The sequence below is a fragment of the Dendrobium catenatum genome, unplaced genomic scaffold (assembly GCF_001605985.2).
Source record: "Dendrobium catenatum unplaced genomic scaffold, ASM160598v2 fragScaff_scaffold_631, whole genome shotgun sequence".
Lineage (NCBI taxonomy): Eukaryota > Viridiplantae > Streptophyta > Magnoliopsida > Asparagales > Orchidaceae > Dendrobium > Dendrobium catenatum.
Window position 1 is genome coordinate 163,226 of NW_021319093.1, and position 21,093 is coordinate 184,318.

General features: G+C 33.6%; 1 protein-coding gene across 2 annotated transcripts in view; it reads right to left on the reverse strand.

Annotated features, from left to right (window-relative positions):
• The window catches only part of LOC110102954 (lysine-specific demethylase 5D), a 104,345-nt gene that overhangs the window by 2,954 nt on the left and 80,298 nt on the right, over positions 1-21,093 (reverse strand). Inside the window, exons 23-30 of one of the 2 annotated variants that reach the window (XM_020831477.2) lie at positions 20,456-20,531; positions 7,696-7,845; positions 7,478-7,611; positions 6,771-6,861; positions 6,617-6,690; positions 2,854-2,995; positions 2,554-2,703; positions 2,092-2,187 (exon numbers count right to left, since the gene is read on the reverse strand). In XM_020831477.2, coding sequence (XP_020687136.1) covers positions 2,092-2,187; positions 2,554-2,703; positions 2,854-2,995; positions 6,617-6,690; positions 6,771-6,861; positions 7,478-7,611; positions 7,696-7,845; positions 20,456-20,531 — 913 coding nt within the window. Of the gene's footprint in view, positions 1-2,091; positions 2,188-2,553; positions 2,704-2,853; positions 2,996-6,616; positions 6,691-6,770; positions 6,862-7,472; positions 7,612-7,695; positions 7,846-20,455; positions 20,532-21,093 lie in introns of those variants that run through there. The other variant, XM_028695408.1, reaches the window with a different exon arrangement.

Here is a 21,093-nt window from a genome sequence, read left to right on the forward strand (position 1 = left end):
AAACTTTTGTTCGAGAGTTTGAAATTTCATTTAGAAATTTTCCAAAATAATATGTTTCATGACTTCTATTAGAAGTTGTCTAGTTATTTGAGTAGGACGAGTTTTATTGCTTCCCTTTGGAAATAGCCTAGTGCCACAACCTAGCCTTTTAGGCTAAGATACCCATTATTTTTTTGTTTGTTTGTTTTAGTGGATAACAATTGTTTGTTAGCTTGACACTATACTGTGATTTTCAATTATTTACTAGCTCCACACTTGTTGTTGTGTGACCCTAGTGCTTCTTCTATAGTTCTTACTTTTTTTTTTCATTGTCGTAAACTGCACTAGTAGTTAATTTACCAATAGCGTGTTCTACTTTCAGCTACTATATGTCAATAGCTTAGTGTAGCACTTGTTCTCTTTCCACCTTTAACAATTTTATTTCAATGCTAATTAATTTTATTTGCTCGTTGCAAGAGCTCATGTTGATTCAGAGTTGAGAGTTTGTAAGTTTTGTGTTTATGCTAGAGAGTTTAGAGGGTTTGCAGAGCGGCGTGTTTAAGAATTATTGTGCTGAGTTGAGAGTTGTTTGTACAGGGTTTGGAGAGCAGTATTGTTTGAGAGTTTCAGTGTTGAGTTGTATATATTGACAAGTGAAAACTACTTTATTTTTTTTATTAATTTATATTATTTAAACAAAAAATCCTCACATATTAAAGTGGCTCTCTCCACATTAATTGATTAATTAATCAATTTAATTAATTAATTTTTTTTATTTTACTCAACCAATGAAATTTAAATTTCATTGCTCTCGAATTTTTAAATCGTTCACGGATTTTAATTTCTCTTAACTTTTTATTGCTCCCGGATTTATTAAATTAATCAATAAATTTTAATTAATTAATTTTGATCAATTATTTTAATTTCATAATCAATTAATTTTAATTAATTTATTCATTTTGATTAATTAGTTTTAAGTAATTAATTAATTTTAATTAATCAATTGACTTCAATTATCTTTGAATAATCAATTAATTAGGTTTAATTAATTAAGTGATACTAATTAATTCATTTCAATTAATTAAATTTGTTGTTAATTAATTGAAATTAAATTTCAGTCGATTAATCTTTCATTAATTAATTCCAATTAATTTCATTCTTTTTAATTAATCAATTTCATTTTAATTAATTAATTTTAATTAAATCAATTGATTAATCAATCAAACTAATCAATTAAAATTCAAGTTGAATTGATCTCTAATTTCGACAGCCTCCCAGCATCCCCTCAAAAAAAAAAAAAAAGTTAAATACAATAAGTTTCAATACGTCCTTTGAGAATGACAGGATTTGGATTCCATAAAAAAACTCCAAAAAAAAAATTATAAGTGACAACACAGGCAGAGGACCAACAAGGCCAAAATAGAAAAACACAAAAGGCAATAGTAATGCAATCTGCAGGATAGCAGAGGCAACACAATTATAATAGAGAGAAAAATATTGTGGGTACTAGGATATCAGAAGTGACAGTAGCAATAGCAAGAAACAGTAGCGTGAACACGGGGATACTGGAGAGGAAGAACTGGAGGCAGCAACACCAGCAGGAAACATAATAGTGGGCAGTCAGAACTGGAGAACAGGAATCAAACGAGCAGCAAGAAAAAGACGCATTAGCAGAAAGCAACTTAACAACAGAGGTCGCAATAACAAGAGATAGGAAGCAGGAAGTGAAGCAAGGATTAGTACGATAAGGACACCAATAACATGGCAAAAAAGTCTAATAGTTGGTATCCATTCAACTCTTCACGTCAATTCTAATTGTAGAGTTAAATCTAAATTCTAAATTTATTAACATGAACTGTAATGGGCTGAGTTGAAACTTTAACCATACATGAATTATTTATGGTACCTTGCCTGAAGTGGGTAGCTTTGATTGGTGAAATAGAAGGCTTCTATATAATGTGCTATCATCCTTGAGTCTCTCATCCCACTCACTCTCTCTTTATATATATATACACACACATATGAGCAATATTTTGCGCTATCTTCCAGCATTACTTATCATGTTTATGCCAGTACTTCAAACAATAAAGATTGACAGTCATGTATCATTACCTTCTTTGCCATATCTAACCAATGCAAACAAATCTGCTTTAATTCTGCTATTTCCAACAAGAAATGATCTTTATGTGGTATCCCCATCTCTAGACCCTGCAATAACAGCGTTAACAGCCATCATTTTATAATAATCGCAATTATATGATCAGTAATGTACAGTAAACTTTTATATGAAAATTAGGACTTAAAAAAACGGTAGTACTATTAAATGAAAGGCATTAAACAAATTCATAACATCACAATAAAAATTAATCAAAAAAATACAAGTGAAACCACAAGTTTATTGACAAATGGCTGGCCCAAATATCTGACACTCAAAGTTAAATTGAACATGAAATACAATTGAAATCGAAAAACACATTTGAAACTGCTTTGTCATAGAAAATGATTAATATTTCATTAGAAAATACTGCCGAAGCATGTTAAGAGTCCGAAGACTCTTTACTGTAACGCTTATACCTCTTTTTCAAGATGCTGAATATGCTGCAGAGTTGTTTTTTTCACTCCACTCAGTAATCTCTTAACTCTGACTTTCCATGTATGTCTAGACAAGGCAGTTTGAAGGTTGTGACCACCATCGTGATCATATAAACCAGCTACTGCAGTTGCCTGTGAAAAAAGTCACACCTTAGACATGAAAAGATGAATATATATGCCACAGTTGATTAAGCAGACAAGAAAAGAACAATCAATAATAAAAAATAGTACAATGATAAAAAGAAACACGCATGTTATGTTTGAAACAGCAAGAAAAATTACCTTCAAAGCACACACAAGGTTTTCCGAGATGAGATTGAAATCATTGTAATGAGTATTTGCATGATCTACCACTCGAGATAAATTGGATTGGCACTCCTTAGCAAGCTTAAAAATTTCTTGCACCACAGTTACCTCTTCAATTCTGTTAAACAATTAGTTATAAAAATCAAGTTGAATGGATAGAAGTGATAACATTTCAAAATCTAGTATGGTGGAAATAAGACATGGCATGTGCAATCTTACGGAAATGCAAGACTCCAAAGATTCTAAGATAATTAGCCTCAAATCCTTAGAATATATGAAATGCATTTAAGTATCAAGAACACGTCAACCTCTGTCACACGCAACATCATAAAGAAAGTAGTATAGCACCTGGTGAGACAGAAGGATATCCAGGGTTGAAACCAGTTATCATTAGATGATCCGACAAAATTAAATATTGGATTGGTTACAGGGTTCTAGCATGCATACTGAAGTAACCTAGAGTACTTCTAAATAAGAAATGCTATTGCAGGAAGAAGACAAAAGGAAAACATTGAGAAGATAACAGGAAAAAGGTTATAATCTAGAAAAGAAAATGCAACGGCCTCGGGAATTTTTAAACGAAAGAATAAAAGAAACAATTTTTTTGTCCAAATAAGACCAATAGTCACTGCTAATAGGCAGTGTACAAGGCCATTGTTTTGGAAGTGGATATGAAGAATAGGATATTCTCCAAGAAAAAGAACTTGGTCTCACGTCACAAACACGAACTAGTGCAATTCAACACAGGATTATCAATGAATGGAGAAACACTCAAATTTCTTCACATAAACTCCACTTGGAATTGAAATCTAAAAAGCCAACCATTTTGTTTCTTGATGCATTTCCAATTTCTATGCACACCAAGTTTGTTCAGATTATTCCTATGATGTACCGACACTTCTCCTCAAAGAAGCGTGCAGTGTCCAACACCGTGTCCGATACAACACTCGTCTGACACTCCTCTGACACGTGTCGGACACGCCGAAAATGTGTCCGATTAAAAAAATATTAAAAACTAATTGGACACGCATATCTTAAATATTTTATAATTTTTTTAAAAATATAATTTCTTATGTTTGGCAAGATTTAAACTAAATTTTTTATTTCCTATCCACAACACCAAATCAACTTCTGCATTTAATACCCATTCATCGAATATTTTCATTTTCATTTCTTTGGCAGTGAAGGTATTTTCATCTCCTCTCTTTTTGTACAATTACAAATCTTTCTCTTGTTGAATCAGAGTTGAAAGCAGTGATATTCAATGATGATGGGCCAAAAACAAACCTCTAAAGCTAATCCTAGTAGTTGAAGCTTGAATGCTTGATGTTGTAGTAAGTGATTATTTGCTTATATTTTTGTGGTTGTATTAGGTATTTTATACTAAATATTTTATATTATAAGCTAGACAAGTTATCATGTCATTCATTTATTATTGTTTGCCATTTTTAATATGATATTACATTAATTTATATACACTATATAAAAAAATGTATTGCCGTGTCCGCGCCGTACCCGTGTCCTATTTTTTTAAAAAAAAGACGTGTCCCGTGTCCGTGTCGTGTCCGTGTCGCCATGTCCGTGTCCATGCATCATAGGATTATTCATTTTAATGTAAGCCAATAATTGTTTTACCATAGCAGTATCCTCAAATTAGACACAAGCATACTCACAACACGACATATCAATGACTGAGCTACCAAATCTTCATAGAGGTTACTTCTGATTAATTTTTTTTTCAGTTGATCCGAATCATTTTAAAAATTAATTGCACCAGGAATAATAAAATTAAATAAAAATCCGCACAAATATCTGTTTATGTGATTACTTCTGTGTAGATATCCCTGACTTGAACTTAAGTTAGAGCCATTAGGATTAAAGTCGGCATCCAAAAGATGCAATTAACATCTGCAAAGTGGAAAGCATGATCCACTTAACATTATGAAGCCCTCTGTAACAGGAATTGGTGCTTATCTTTGGATTTGAGGGCTATCAAATAGCTTGATCAGTTGATCTTGAATCAAGATCTTTAACGAGATGCTAAGAATACGAACATCACCCACAAGTTGAGCATGAAGGGGTTGCTTTAAGTTCAAAATGCTTTAACGCACAAGCTGATGCTTTCTAACATAAAACATGAATTCAATACAAAACATCAGAAAATCATCAGGAAGATAGAGGTGATGCAAAGCCCTAAAATCCAATGCCCAAAATAAAAGTATAACATATGAAGAGGACGTCTAATAAGAAGAATAACACCTGGTACCCCACAACAGTCCTCTTGAATTGAGAGTACATTTTCTTCACTACCTAAAGCAAAATTTTTACCAAACTGGCAGCATAAATATTTTCTACCACATATCCTATCTCATGACCAAGCCAAAAAACAAACCAGAAAGGACAAGAAACATCATATCTCCCAACATTTGCAAGTTTTCTTAAGCATGAACTCATATTATTATTGGGATTTCTGATCTTTATTATAGCATCATCATTAGGCAATCAATGCAGCTATATGAATCCTATATACATTCTTGTAACTGTGATCTTAATCCTATTTTGCCCATTTCACAATTTCTAACCTCCATTCTATTGTTTCTCAGCAATAGAATCTATAGAAAATAAGCAAAAAATTTGTAAATTACAAAAAACTATCGTCAAGCATCATTAATATATCTTATAATAGTTTCATGAATGCTTATCTCATTTGATATACGAATCTAGAATATATCTTTTACAAGGATGATTTCCCATTCTTCAATTTGCACGACTAGCAAAGCATGTAATGTTTAAGGGTGATAAAAATATCCAAAACTCAAAACTCACTCAATCTTTCAACTGAATAAAAGCTCAAATAAGGTTTGACTTGAGTTTCAAGCAAAGGTACTTAGCTTGAAAACTATTTTGATTCTAGGTACCTAACACAAGGTTCTATTCGATTCACTCAAAATCATTGTATATTAAATATATTTCCTATAATAATAAAGTAATTGTTGGTCCATTTGATTAGTGTTTTATAGTTAATGCAAGAAGTACTAAGTTCAATCTCTCCAACTTAAAACATTTTAAAATGTTTAGTTAACCGGAAACAATTATGAGTTAAGCTAAACATGATAATTTTGAGCTCTAGTCGAGTAAGACTCGCACAAAATTGACTCATTATCAATTTTAGTGAGGTTTATCACATCGTAAAAAAAAATCATGTTTTGAAAGTTTACTACAATATTCCATTTTTGGGTACGTGATTCCAATGTAATTAAAAGATAATTGGGCTTTACAAAAGACATGAGAACAAATGATTTACTATTGACAATTTCCTATCCAAATCTAGTGAAAAACAAGAACAAAAAATCATTAGGTCAATTTTGTGCGTTACATGACCCCTCTTCACACGAAAAAACACTAAATATCTCATCAACTAAACAAAAAAGATTAAAAAAAAAATCATTCAATTTCTCCCCACCAAGCAAGTGGAAGAAAACTAATTCCAATTCTATTCTTTTAATATTTCCATTACATTTTCATTTTCATTTCTCCCTTCTAATTCTTTCAAAAAAATAAGAACCTAAATAAAAACAATTTCCACCTAACCCATGAAATACATTTCAATCCCAAATTTGCTTGAAATCAAGGAATGAACCATTCAAGGCAAGAAAATACTGTTGCGCACAGCTTATTTTTACTACTGATCCGCCAAAAATACAACATAAACAAAAATAGAGATGAAACATTTCTATACCCTGGATAGAAACCCTGTGCATCAGTAACAAGCTTTGCAAAAGACTTCAATTCAGGACGATTTCCTTGACAAATCTGAAAGAGAGTTTGAATATCAGACAAGTAAGAAAAACGATTAAATTGACATACGTTGCAAGTTGATAGGTAGTGCCTACCAATGCTGTTTCTCCATTTTGAATACCTCCACTTTTCGTGTTAATGCAGAATGGGCATACACAGTCATCATTCATGCATGCAAAATGGTACCTGTCCGAAAAGTTCACATCAATCATAGGCATTGAAGAAGAATTAATAAATTAAAGTAAACGTTTTATGGCATATGAAATAGGAAAGCATGCGTTGAACAAGTCAAGTGGAGCACCATAAATAGCCCTACTGATATCATGTAAACAAAACTGAGAAGTAGAAATAACCTACCAGTAGATGAATCAACGCAATTTGGATGCTGATTTTGGAAAGGTGTTATTGAAAGGAATACATATAAAGCTATTCCTCTGTAAATAATCATTAATCTCAAACACAAAAAAACAAGCCTTACATGATTCCTGTTTGGTACCATATTTATTTACTAACAAAAAATGTTATATATATATATATATATATATATATATATATTCTGTGTCAATCCAATATGCTCCTACACAATTATCCATGAAGAATGTCAACCTGCCAGGATGGTGTTCGCCCTACAAAGAGGCCAATTCTCAAACCAGTGCTTGCACTAAGTTAAGCCATCTTATGAGGAATCTCTACCAGGCTCAAGCAAAAGAAATTCCATAAAATTTATCTCATACTGAAATAAATGACCTAAAACAGAAACTTGAGCAATGTCCTGTATAGCAAAAAAGGAAAAGTACCTTACCGGTCCTCACATGTCATGCATGTATACTCGCGATCACTTTCAGAATCATAGGGGAAACAAACGCAGAATGATTTTGCCCTGGATCCATTCAAACTCCCATATATTGACAATGCTTTATGAAGGGATTCCTTGATCTGACAAACCATAGAAACTTTATCTCAGAATCTTAGCCAAATAATTATCCTCTACGAGACAGTGCTGGGGTCAAATTAACATACCTTTATGAGCTCCATGAACAAAGAACCAAGGTTACCAACTAAAGGTTGCACATAAGCTTGGCATTGGAGCATCCATCTTTTAACCTCACCAACTTCATGAGCCACAATAGCCAGCTCTGGACAGTCAAATGCATCAGACTGTCCTTGCCCCTGTAAAATGGAGGTCATTGGTCAAAATTTAATGCATAAAAAAAATTAGACAGATGCTGATATGGGCTAATGATACAATACTTCCAGTCTTTCTAAAGCTTTTAAGTGTTTCAAACCATAAGATCAACAGTTTCAAGCAACAAACAAAAATGTCAAGTTTTCTTATACATCAGTAAAACCAATATAGAATTCCAATATTTTTCTTCTTAAATATTACTAAAATCAACATAGAATAACCTAGTATTGTTAATGGAAATGGTGGTAGAAAGAAAAATGTTGCTCATGGCAATGCATAATTAGATGGATAATTCACCCAAAGAAAACATCTTGCTACAATTCTAAGGCTGCATATGTTATATGAACTAAAAGTACTATCCAAAAATGGAATCAGAAAACCATTAAATGAGCAGTTCAATCTAAACTGCAATGTGTTGACGAATCTAAATATATTAAATTAATTAAGGTAGCTTGCCACTTGAAGGGCATACCTACTGCACCAAGCTTCACACAACTACGAGGTATAGAGAGGCGTTGATGCATGCAAGTTTATCCCTGCATTGCAAAATGGTTTTTTTCATGATTCGAACGTTGTGAACGCAAAGATTAGAATGGAGACAAGCCAAACATTGCTCCTACCCCATCCCACTGTGGTTGAATAGCACTTGTTCAACGTAATTGCATGGCATGCATCTTTAACCACATCCCTTCCATCACCAAGTGCAAATGAGATAATAATGATAAGAATCGGGTGTCAGAAGTACATTGCACACAAAAAACACAGAATTGTTACCCAACTTTGTGACAAATGAGCATACAAATGTGGAAATCCATTTTTTTGCAATTTCATTAAAAAATGCACAGGTTTCAAACCATTTATAGTATGATGAATTTAATTGGCAACTTTACAAACAAGCTTATTTTACATTACTAGACCAAAATCACCTCAAAAATAGGATGCAACAACATCATCATCATCATTAGTCTTGTCCCCACATTGTTTTTTATTATTCCAATTCACTTCTAAAAGAAAACTAACGTAAATCATGATAGAAACCAATATCACTCATAACAACAACAACATAATATCTTTATGAGTGATATTTAAACAAAAATCACTCATAAAGATATTATAATGTCAATTTTTTATGATGGTAGGATGTGGCATATTCATAAAGGTACGTGATACCAAACTCCACATGCCCATCTCATAGAAGCTTCAACTAGGACCAAAGACATTTTTCAATAACCATGCAAAGAAGCACAAATGTACGAAAAAATATTTAATCGAAGGGAGTAAATTCAGTATATTTAACAATGCATTTCAATTCCTAGGACACATACATATTGTACAAGTGTGCTTAGTGAAAAGTTCAAGTGGCGTCATATATGTCCCGTTTCCTTAAAAATAGCCATTAGGTCTAAGCTCATTTTCATGACATCCTATATGATCCTTCAAGGCCCCAAAAAAAAAGCCATTAGGACTAAACCCATCTTCATCATGGTATCCTATATGCTCCGACCAAAAATAGCCATTAGGTTTAAGCCCATTTTCATCATCCTATATGCTCTATCAAGACCCTAAATATAGCCATTATGTGTAAACCCATCTTCATCATGGTCTCCTATATGCTTCGACTTAACCCAAAACAGTTAGATGTAAACCCATCTTCATCATAGTGTCCTATATGCTCCATTGTCATTTAAAAACCGCCATTAGGTGTAAACCCATTTTCATGGTATCCTATATGCTCCATTTCCCTAAAAATAGTTGTTAGGTTTAAACCCATTTTTATGGCAACCTATATGCTCCATCAAGACCCTAAAAATATCCATTAAGAGTAAACCCACTTCCACATGATTCCCTATATGCTCCAACTAAAAATAGTTGTTACGTGTAAACCCATTTTCATGGTATCCTATATGCTCCTTATTTGGGATAGATCTCCCATTCAACTCTTCACTTTATTCTCAAGATTGTTGTAAGAAATCTCGAGGGGCATCCTTTCTTAGGAATTTTGGTTGATTGGGTAGTTGTCCAGATCTAATTATATAAATCTCCTTGTTTGGGATAGATCACTATTTCAAGTCTAAATCTTGGTCCTCTAAAGTTAGGTGTTAGTCTCCGTGCTTCATTTTCTTATGATCGTCCGATAGTGGTGGAGCAAAACCCCCGTGGCACTATCCTAGTTTAAATCTAAATCTTAGTTCTCTAAGGTTAGGTGTGAGTCCCCACACTTAGACTTACTTTGCTTATGACTAAATTTGCTAGTGATAGAGCGAGCCTCCCGTGGCACCATCCTAGTTTAAATCTAAATCTAAGTACTCTAAGGTTAGGTGTGAGTCCCGACACTTAAGCTTCCTTTCCTTATAACTAAATCCGCTAGTGTTGGAGTAAGCCCCATGTGGCACCATCCTAGTTTAAATATAAATCTTGATCCTCTAAGATTAGGTGTGAGTCCCCATGCTTCATTTTCTTATGATTGTCTGCTAGTGGTGGAGCTACCCCGCACCATCCTAGTTTAAATCTAAATCTTAGTCCTCTAAGGTAAGGTGTGAGTCTCCACACTTAGCTTATTTTTGTTACAACTAAATATGCTAGTGTTGGAGCAAGCCACATGTGGTACTATCCTAGTTTAAATCTAAATCTTAGTTCTCTAAAGTTAGGTTTGAGTTCCCACACTTAGGCTTCTTTTCCTCATAACTAAATCTGCTAGTGTTGGAGCAAGCCCCCCGTGACATTATATTAGTTTAAATCTAAATCTTAGTCCTCTAAGGTTAGGTGTGAGTCGCCACACTTAAGCTTCTTTTCTTTATGACTAAATCAACTAGTGTTGTAGCAAGGCTCTCGTGACACTATCCTAGTTTAAATCTAAATCTTAGTCATCTAAGGTTAGGTGTTAGGTGTGAGTCTAGGCTTCCTTTCCTTATGACTAAATATGTGTGAAGGCTCCCTAATTCTAGTTTTATTCCACAATTTTTGAGAATTTCAAATTTAGGGTTTTTCAAAAATTTAAGTTTTTTTTTTTTAAATGCTTCCACAAATAACATTCCTAATAGCCTTAGGAATGTTTCTTTTAGGGTAAAATTAGGGTTTGACTAATTTTTTTATTTTTCTAATTTTTAATTTAATAAATCAGAAAATTAATATATTTAATTATTAGTTTAGAGATATGGGAGAGTTTTAAATACAATTATGATGAAAAAAGATGAAAAATTAAGTTTCAAATTTTAGGGTTTTGAACAAAACCGAATTTCGTAATCATTTTAAGTCAAGTTAAGTAAATTGTATGAATTAGAACATGGAAAATATGAGAAAATACAAAAAAATGAATTTCAAAATTTAGGATTTAAATTAAATCCGAAAATAATTATATTATAATGACAAATCTAATTTAGGTTAATATTATAACGACAAAGGAATTAATGTTATTAATGACACATTATAGTAACAATTAAGAATTTTGGTTAATGTTAAATTAAGGATTTATGTTGTAACATAAATGACATTTAATTATGTTAAGGACTTATTTTATGTTAATGATATTAAAATGTTTATGGTTAAGGGAGTACATTGAATATAAACCTTTCAAATTAATGAAAATATTTTCCCTTAGGTCTTGTAAACGGAAGTGGTAAGGAGAGACCGTCGTGAGGTTAGACGACGATTCAAACGTATTTCAAGATTTGTTTGCTTGAGGTAGGTACAATTAGCTTTCCATGTTCAATATTCTTTAATGTTATTTTCAAAATTTCATGCAATGAAATGTATAGTTTAGGATTAGCATAGCATGCAAGTTCTTTTATTTTACATGAAATTAACACTGACCTACTTTGAGTAATTTTTGACATGTTATAGTTTCACAATTTTCTTCAAAAGAAATCTTCATGTAGTCATGCCCCAAAATATGACAATTCAATGCATATAATTGGTTAGAAACATACGAATGATTGTATGTCATGTATCTATCCTATGATACTTAGTGTATGTGGATTGTGTATGTTGAGACGGAGTACCAATATGATGCATAAGCCAATATGGCTCCTCAGAGCAAATATGGCTCCTCAGAGCAAATATGGCTCTTCGGAGAAAATATGGCTCTTCGGTGCAATATGTTGAAGGAAAATTATATGGTTAATATGTATGTGTACCTGATCAGTACACTTTAGGTACTCTGATACGAATGTATAATATAAGAAAAAAAAATGTATATAAGATATGATATAGAAGATATATGGAGAGACATGATTTGAGATAAAATAATAAGTATATGACACTTAGCATATGACACATAACATATGACACCAAAGGAAATATGAAACAAGGGGAATCATATATATAGTACATGACTACCTTTGTATGATATTATATTGTTTAATTCTTTGAATTACAAGTCATTAGTGCACTTCAAGCATGCATATTGGTCCCTCTTACATTTTATTTGAATTTGGTAGAGTAAATTGTTACTTGCTGGGCGTTAGCTCATTCTCTAATTTTGATATACTTTTTAGGAGATCCTTTGTTAGGTGATGACCGAGCGATCCTAATTTACGTATAGCCGTAGAGAACCTGAGGACAGATTCCTTATGTAATTTTTTTTAGTTATGGAATGATTTTTTATGGTGGATGCTGACATGAAAGAAAAATTTTGTCCACCTTTATACATCTTTGACTTATTATATGAAAAGTTTTGATATAGAATTGGAAGTTGTTTTTAGAGGCGCTGAATTATCTATTGAATTGCTTTAGATTCACTTATTCATGTTTTAATGTTATTGAAAAGATATTATTTTAACTTTTAAGTCCAACATTTGTTCTGACTCGTCTATGCGAGCAAACCAGATCGGGTCGTGACACATACAGTGAATCGGTACAACAACAATCCTAACAATAGCGACAGAGAATTATAAACTCCCAAACTGGATGGTTGCCCCAGAATTTTCAGTATTAATAACAGCATTGGCGAGCTGAATATTGGCTCCACAATTCAATTGCACCATAAAAAGAAAAGTAATTTGGAGATTCATTCTATGTGCATATGAAAATGACGATTAGTAATCAGGATTTGATATAGCACCCCATACTTTCAAAGTACAGGAATTTAATAAAATGAATTAACATACTGATGTAGACAAAGGGGGGGTCAACACAAGTCCAAAATAAATCAAATTTTGGCTTCCCTTGAGTCTAGTAGTTTAACATATTTGAGCTGAACTTTTAGTTCATTTATGAGCTGGACTTTAGTTCATTTATTGAACTAAGGGTTAGCTCATTATGAGCTAATATTTTAGTTCATTTATTATCTTTAACTTAGTATTATGCTTCTCTTTTAATGGCCAACATTCGGCACCATAAAGCATTGCAGGCCTCACTACCATCTTATAGAATTTTTCCTTAAGTTTGAGGGGTACTTTTCTATCACACAACAAGACCGATGTATTCCTCCACTTCAATCATCCAACTTGAATTCTGTTGATAATATCCCCATCTATTTCACCATCACTTTGAACAATTGATCCAAGATATCTAAAACGTGTACTCTTATTAATGACTTGATCGCCCAAAGTCACAATCCCTTCAGTAGGTCTATTACTACTAAAATTACACTCAATATATTCTGTTTTAGATCTACTCAAGCGAAAACCTTTAGACTCTAAGGTTGACCTCCATAATTCAAGTTTACCTTCAACTCCCTCTCTAGTCTTATCAACAAGAAGAATATCATCAGCAAAAAGCATACACCAAGGTATATCCTCTTGCAAATGTCTAGTGAGAACATCCATGACTAAAGCAAAAAGATATGGGCTTAAGGCTGATCCTTGATGTAACCCAACCGAAATAGGGAAATACTTGGTCAATCCACCTTGTGTTTGAACACAAGTAATAGCTCCTGCATACATATCTTTAATGATTTGAATATAAGCATTATTGACTCCTTTCTTTTCAAGAACTCTCCATAGCACTTCTCTTGGAACTTTATCATATGCTTTTTCTAAATCAATAAATATCATATTTAGATCCTCCTTATTTTCTCTATATTTCTCCATCAAACCTCTTAATAAATGTATGGCTTCCATAGTCGACCTACCTGGCATGAATCCAAATTGATTTTGAGAAACATCAGTATCACGCCGCAGCCTATGCTCCATAACTCTTTTCCATAGTTTTAAAGTATGACACATTAACTTAATACCTCTATAATTCGCACAATCTTGTGCATCACCTTTATTCTTAAAAATAGGGATTAACACACTCATTCTACATTCATCTGGCATCTTTTTAGTCTTCAAAATAGTATTAAAAAGTTTAGTAAGCCATGAAATTCCTTCATCTCCTAAGCATTTCCACACCTCTATTGGAATTTCATCAGGTCCAACAGCTTTTCCACCCTTCATTTTCTTTAAAGCCTCTCTAACTTCAGTTTTACTAATACGCCGATAAAAATATAAATCTTTATTTTCATTTAGGGTACTGAGGTCATTATAGTCAATCTTATATTCATAATCTTCATTAAAAAGTTTAGCAAATTATCTCATTCATCTTTGTTGAATATCATCTTCTAAGAAAAATATTTTTTGATCTTCATCTTTAATACACTTCACTTGAACTAAAACCTTTCTACTCCTATCTCTTTGTTTGGCTAACTTATACATATATCTTTCTCCCTCTTTAGTATATATTCTATTATATAAATTACTAAAAGCTAATGTCTTTGCATCGCATATTGCTTTCTTAGCATCCTTACGAGCCACTTTATATATTTCCCAATTATCAGAATTTTTAAAATGAAAAGAGAAATTATTCCCAGCACAGTCGACATAAATCTTTGGGCTCCGAAACCCCCGACTTCTCCGCGTTTCTTTATAAAGGAGACATATTGCTTTCTTAGCATCCTTACGAGCCACTTTATATATTTCCCAATTATCAGAATTTTTAAAATGAAAAGAGAAATTATTCCCAGCACAGTCGACATAAATCTTTGGGCTCCGAAACCCCCGACTTCTCCGCGTTTCTTTATAAAGGAGAGGGGGGAAGAGTTTTAATGTATTAAGTTCAGATAAATTTTTTAAAGACATCTTAGGTTTTAGATAAGACATTAACCAGAGATTTCATCATCATTTTGCAAGGACTTTATAATCTCAGTTCTGCTTTTTTATAAGCGCAATCCCTTATAATTAATTACCCCTCCTAATAACGATGGGAACTTTTGATTAAGGCTAATCATTAAATAGGTCGCAAAAATTACCTTTCTTATAGGTCGCAAAAATTACCTGATGTATACTAGCAGTAATTTTAGGGTTTGAATTTAGTTTTGATTTATAGAGTTTATGATTTGAAATTTATCACCATCCAGTTAAAACAAGTTATTGGGGAATGATGACAAACCCAATCAAGATCCCATGATTCCATCATCCCGAACTGTCATCATCCTTAGTCTACTTAATTAGGGTAGTTAGTCGACCCAACCTGATTGAAGGAAACTTGTTGACAGCCATGGGTTGCTTCGTCTAAAAATACCTTATAGAAAACGGGTAAATAATTTTCTAAAGGGGTGAATTTAAGTCAACATTAACTAACAAAGGATTTTATATCTTATCGAGTACACCCTATAGTTTATTACTCAAGAAGCTTTTAACCATTAGGGAACATACAGGCTTTGGCCATGACCATAACATAGCAGTGTCATTTCGCAGCAAAACCATCCAGTCAAAGAGTATGCGTCACGTCCATGTCGGCGAGAAATCAATCGAGAATGAATTGTAGTAATACATTTAGCAAGACATTTGCTCTATGAGCTAAAGTTATTCTTAAATTTACCATCCTTGCCAAAACGTTGCAATGTGTGGATGGATTTTGGTTTTAAGTTTTTTGTAACAGCTTTCCTTTTAAAAATTCAAACTCTTGATAGGACTTGAGTTTAGATTTTTGAATGAATGACTTTAGAATATTTAGGGCATTTTGAAAATTAAATCTCTTTTCAGTTAAAATTTCCTATCAACATGGCTATTGTCAAAGTGTTTGAGCCCTTTTAGCAAATCGGCGAAGCAATCTTAAATCTCGTATTTAGGGGCGTGACATAAAGTTAAGCACATGCGAAAATAGTTTCAAGTTTGATTAGGCATCCCTTGTTGTCATCAAATTTAGCATTTATATTTAATCTTTCAAATATGAATGAAAGGATAGGAGGCATACCTATTTAAGGTCATCAAATCAGTCGGCACTCTTTTATGAGGTGAATAGGTAAGGTAACCCTATTAATTGCTTAAATTCTATTCGTCATCATTTGAGAAGTCTTCTTAATGCCTATTACATGTTGCATCCTAAGTAGCTCCAAGTGGCATGCCCACAAGACCTAGATTATTTAATGTAATAAATCAAACCAATAACTAATCCAATGGGCCCAATTCATTATCTCATTTGCATCATCATTTCCCTAGACTTCATTATTGGAAAGCCTCCTAGATCCTTAACCTCTCAAAATCTCCCTTCCAATAATCTCCAACCTCTACATGATAGTCCAATAATATCCAACCTATTACATGTTCTTCAAAAACTGCAGATAGTGGACCAAAACAAAGGTTTTTTGCATTCTGAATGAATTTTGCAATCTTTGAGAAGGGAAACATTTTATTTTTTTATACTAAATTAGATTTGTAAAATTTTATTATTATTATATTTTTTTATTTGTTTTAAATTAATTATGCGGATGATCCTTTGTCATTTAAATTTTGGCACCCTCTTGCATCTACCCCATTTTGGGGGCGTCGAGCAGGCATTCGCTTTTTGTTCTTCCCGGTTGAATCAAATATACGACGGACATGGCGTCTTCATATAATTCATGATCTTCCCAGCCAGATCAAAGATACAATGGACGTGGGGTCTTCTTTTGTTCTTGTTATTCTTCTGGCCGGATCAAAGATATGACGGGCGCAAGGTCTATTGTACCTATTGTTTAAGAAAGCAAGAAAACATTTATACTTTTCAGCCTAGAAATAGTGATGACGACGGCGGTAAGTCGAGTGGCTAGGGTAATATGATTGTAGAATGACGACAGGTTAGATGTGTGCGCATGTTGGGAGGGATGGTTGCATCTGGATTGATCGAGCATGAGGAAGGATCGCGGGAGAGGGACAAGCGGAGTTGGGTGCGTGCAGTTCCAGTGTGCGGTTGTGGGCTGGGAATGAGACGATGGTGTTGACCTGAGCAGGTAGGCCGCTCGGCAGGTAGGCCGCTCGGACGTGTGCTTCAGTCGAGTAAAGATTGAGCGAGAGAGGGATGAGCAGGGTTGACTCTATGTACGATCATGCAAACAAAAAGAGAGGGAGCCAAAGTTCATCTTTGCGCGCTGAAAAGAGAAGTCAAGAGGGCATGAGTGGTCTTCGGCAGAGTCTTTTTACGAGATGAGTGTTGTAAGGAGTTAGGTTAGTTGGTAGTTATGAGGAACGGGGTTAGCAGCAACATCTATCACATTGTGTAGCAACAACATATATCAAAACGAGCCAAATGAGTTATTATGCAGTTCTTATTTCTGAAGATTTAGAATCATAGGCTACCAAGCTATTCAATATCTTTTTTTGTGTATATTTCATCTCTAGCAAATCTTACTTATTGACATTGATGAACTCATATCATTATTTGTTAAAATAATACTTCAAACAAAAAATGTAGCATTTTTTACCATATTTTTTATTTTATCCTTTGTACATTAACCTTTGATGGACATTCTCACTATGAAAAGCATGAATAATTTATCATGTCATAGCAATTTAGTTAACTAGTTTTATTTTTATTATCATTGGCACCAGGATCAATTATTAGTTGTTTATAAAATTTAATTATAGGACTTACCTTTAAGAATTTTATAGTATAGATGATGGTCCAAGAGATCATGGAGCCATCGAGGTCGCAGCTGGAACTTCCTTTGCCAAAAAGACTGGATATCGGGGAACAAGGAAGCTTCAGCTTTTTAATTTTTTCCTGAAAAGCTGTACAAAGTACAAAATCATTAATGTTAATTGAACTTTCTTAATAAAAAAGCTGATATGTTCTATAGATCTTTTAAATGTTATTATTAAATATATTAAATTTGAATAACAGTTTTAAATATTTATTTCACCTGGAAAAAAATATTTTTTAATATTAAATTTTTTTAAACTGGCTCGCAAGCCAATGAGCCGAATTTAATCAAATTCGAACTCAAGTTTATTTAATATTCAAGATCTAGTTTGAGCTCAAGTTCAAGCTTGTGACAAAATAAACTCAACTCGCAAGCTCGTTAGTGTGATGAGCTTGAGCCGACTAAGCTAATTTACACCCCTACTCTTAATCAAATTCATCACCATTCCCTCACCATCCACTTTAAGGAAAAAAAAATATCCCTCACCGTCCACTTTAAGCAAATGATAGTAAATTTTTTTTTTGTCCTAAATCCAAAAACTTTGTTACTAAATGCTAAGCATTTAGCACCTAAAGAATAAAGTAAATCAAAAGTTATCACAAATCATCGAATAAGATGATTAACCATAGAGGCTTGTGCCAATGAGAAACATAGAATCAGGTCATAAAATCCTCAAATAATGAGATTGAAATATATGAGTAATGTTTTATCTTCAATTCCAATATGCTTTCTAGGAAATTGAATGGGAACCCCGACTCTCTCACCAAAGTCGAGCCCAAATTTTCAAAGGCCAAATTATCTTATCAAGTTAAATGATGAGGACATCGCTCAGAGATTCTGACATGTGTACCGACGAAGAAATTGTAGATCGACAGCTACGATTCAGAGTCTTTACTTTTGATGTGTTTTATTTCATTTTCAGTTTTTCCGAGTTTACCCCTGTGGTGAGTGTTTTCTTATTGTAGCCCTTAAGGGCATTTATGTACTTTGCTTTTATTTGTGTTGGAGGCTGTATATAGTGGCCTTATACTTTATAAAAGGATGATGAATGATTAATGAAATTTTATTTTGTCTTCTTCTTCTTGTGAGCGCACTAGAGAGAAGGGAGAGCCCAACGTGTGGGCAAAAGCAATACCCAGCATTCACCAAAAGAGTCTGTGGCTCATGGTCTTTTTATTCTTCTTCTTCTTCGTTTATATTCTGCCTCCGATTATCACCCACAATCTTATCATCATCCTTCCACCTTCATTCCGCCACCAAAATACCCCCTTGAGCTCCACCTAAGTCTCCTTCCACATCCCCACCCGCCGGCCAAGCTTTTGGCCACCCCAACCCGACACCAAGTCCACGGTTTCCCCCTCTTGACCGCCAGCTCCACCCACTTCAAATTCATTATGATGATTTTAAATCGCCATAATGATTCCCTAAATTCGCTCTTGTAATAAAGGAAGGAATTAGATAATTTTGAAATTCAAATTTGAAATTTAAAAACTTTCCATATTTGCAAAAAAATCTAAATAAGAAAAGTTTTCAAATTTGAATCCAATCTAAATTTAATTTAGAGATGAGTCATTATTTTCCCTCCTAATTGGCCAAACTTGTTCGGAAAGAGCATAACTCCCCCACAACCCCCTCCCCCCTCTCTCTTCATGCCATCGGCCCCATCATGGGCTTTTCCCCATTAATCCCCAATTAAAGCCCTAATTGCTATTAATTTGAATTCAAATTTCAAATTATTTCCCTCCATACTTAATTAAAATCTGAAATTAATATCAAATTTGGATTAAAAAACCTTCTTTCCCCTTCCTAACCTAACCTAACTCTCCTTCACCCAAACCGCCCCTCCTTCTCCACCCTTGGCCCCCCTTCTTTGGTGCCTCCTCTCTTGTGAAACCCTAGGTTGCTCATGAATATTGGAGTCAATAGAAGAAGACAAGTTCCTCCTTCGTCATCGTCATTGGTGCATGGCCGATCCTAAGGTCGATCAGGGCCTCGCTTACAACGCCCTAGGGGAAATCGACATCCTCCGCTCCCCCTTCTGCGAGCCCGACTGGGAATACGATGAATCGGTGGAATACTACGTCAACCGTATTCTCTACTGCTTAGAGGAGACGATTGATCTTCAAAATCCCAAGACGCATTGGCTTCTCATTGGGAGATCCACCCCTTCTCCACCCTCGGCTACTTCTCTGGCGGATAAGGCCTTATGCTTCACTTGTCTTGTGGTAACGTCACTCAGTTTGCTTCTACTCTTTCTTCGCTAAACCCACTACAAGAAAGAGAGAAGGAACTCAAGGTGAAACGTCTTGATTTTGCACCGTTGATTTTTGTTTCATCGACATTAATTTATCTACTTACTTTTGCTAAATCGCTTGCAAGTACTTCGTTAATCTCCGTTGTAATTGTTTACTTTACTTAATCTTGTAACGACAAATTCTCAAATCATTTCTTGGTGAAGCATAAGTTTTCCACTAGCAAAGTAAAGTTCAAATTGTTATTAATTTCCAAATCAATTCTTGTGCACGTGTATGTTTCACATCATTAAAACTCAAAACATTTTTGAATAGTAAGATGAGTACTTTGAATCTTTAAAACAAGTAACCTTTAAAGTCAGAATCCCAATAAAGAAAATCCAATGTCAAGTGCAAAATAAACTAATAACTAAAAAATAAAAGAATAAAAGTATGACTAAATAAACAACAGAAAAAGCATACCTCAAGCTCCAGTAATGAAGCCCAACACCTCTTTCTAGGCTGACTAAGGAATTCATGAACATTCAGAGTCCAGGATCTGTCGTTTAAAAGAATATGAAAATAAGGTAAAAAAAATGTAATTGAATTAATCATAGAAAAAACATCTAAAGAAAATTACAATATATAGAATATTCTAAATGTCTTGCATCTTTGACACTAAATTGCAGCAATGATTAACCTGATTATTTTCTAATTGATAAAAGAATACAACAAAACTAAACATATTAGTAACATAAATATTAACAAGTAACAGAAATTCTTTTAAAGAGAACAATATAAAAGTATAATAGAGTGTATCAAGAGAATAAAGTCTCGTATATCTTTACAGTATAACATTACTGAAAAATACTTGTCAACCTTTTTAATATGAAAAGCATGGAGAAACAAATGAAATATGTAAGTAGGTTAGACGTTCAAGAACCTAACCAGTTAGAAAAGTATTTTGTGTCAGGGGATTGACGAAGCATTATGATACGCTGCGCCAAGGGGGGTGGGCACAGCCAGGAAGGGGGAGTTGTTTAGGAATGTTCCTAATCAACGGAGAGCTATTTAAGAAAGTTCCTAATTAAGGAAAAATTATTTAGAAATATTCCTAATCA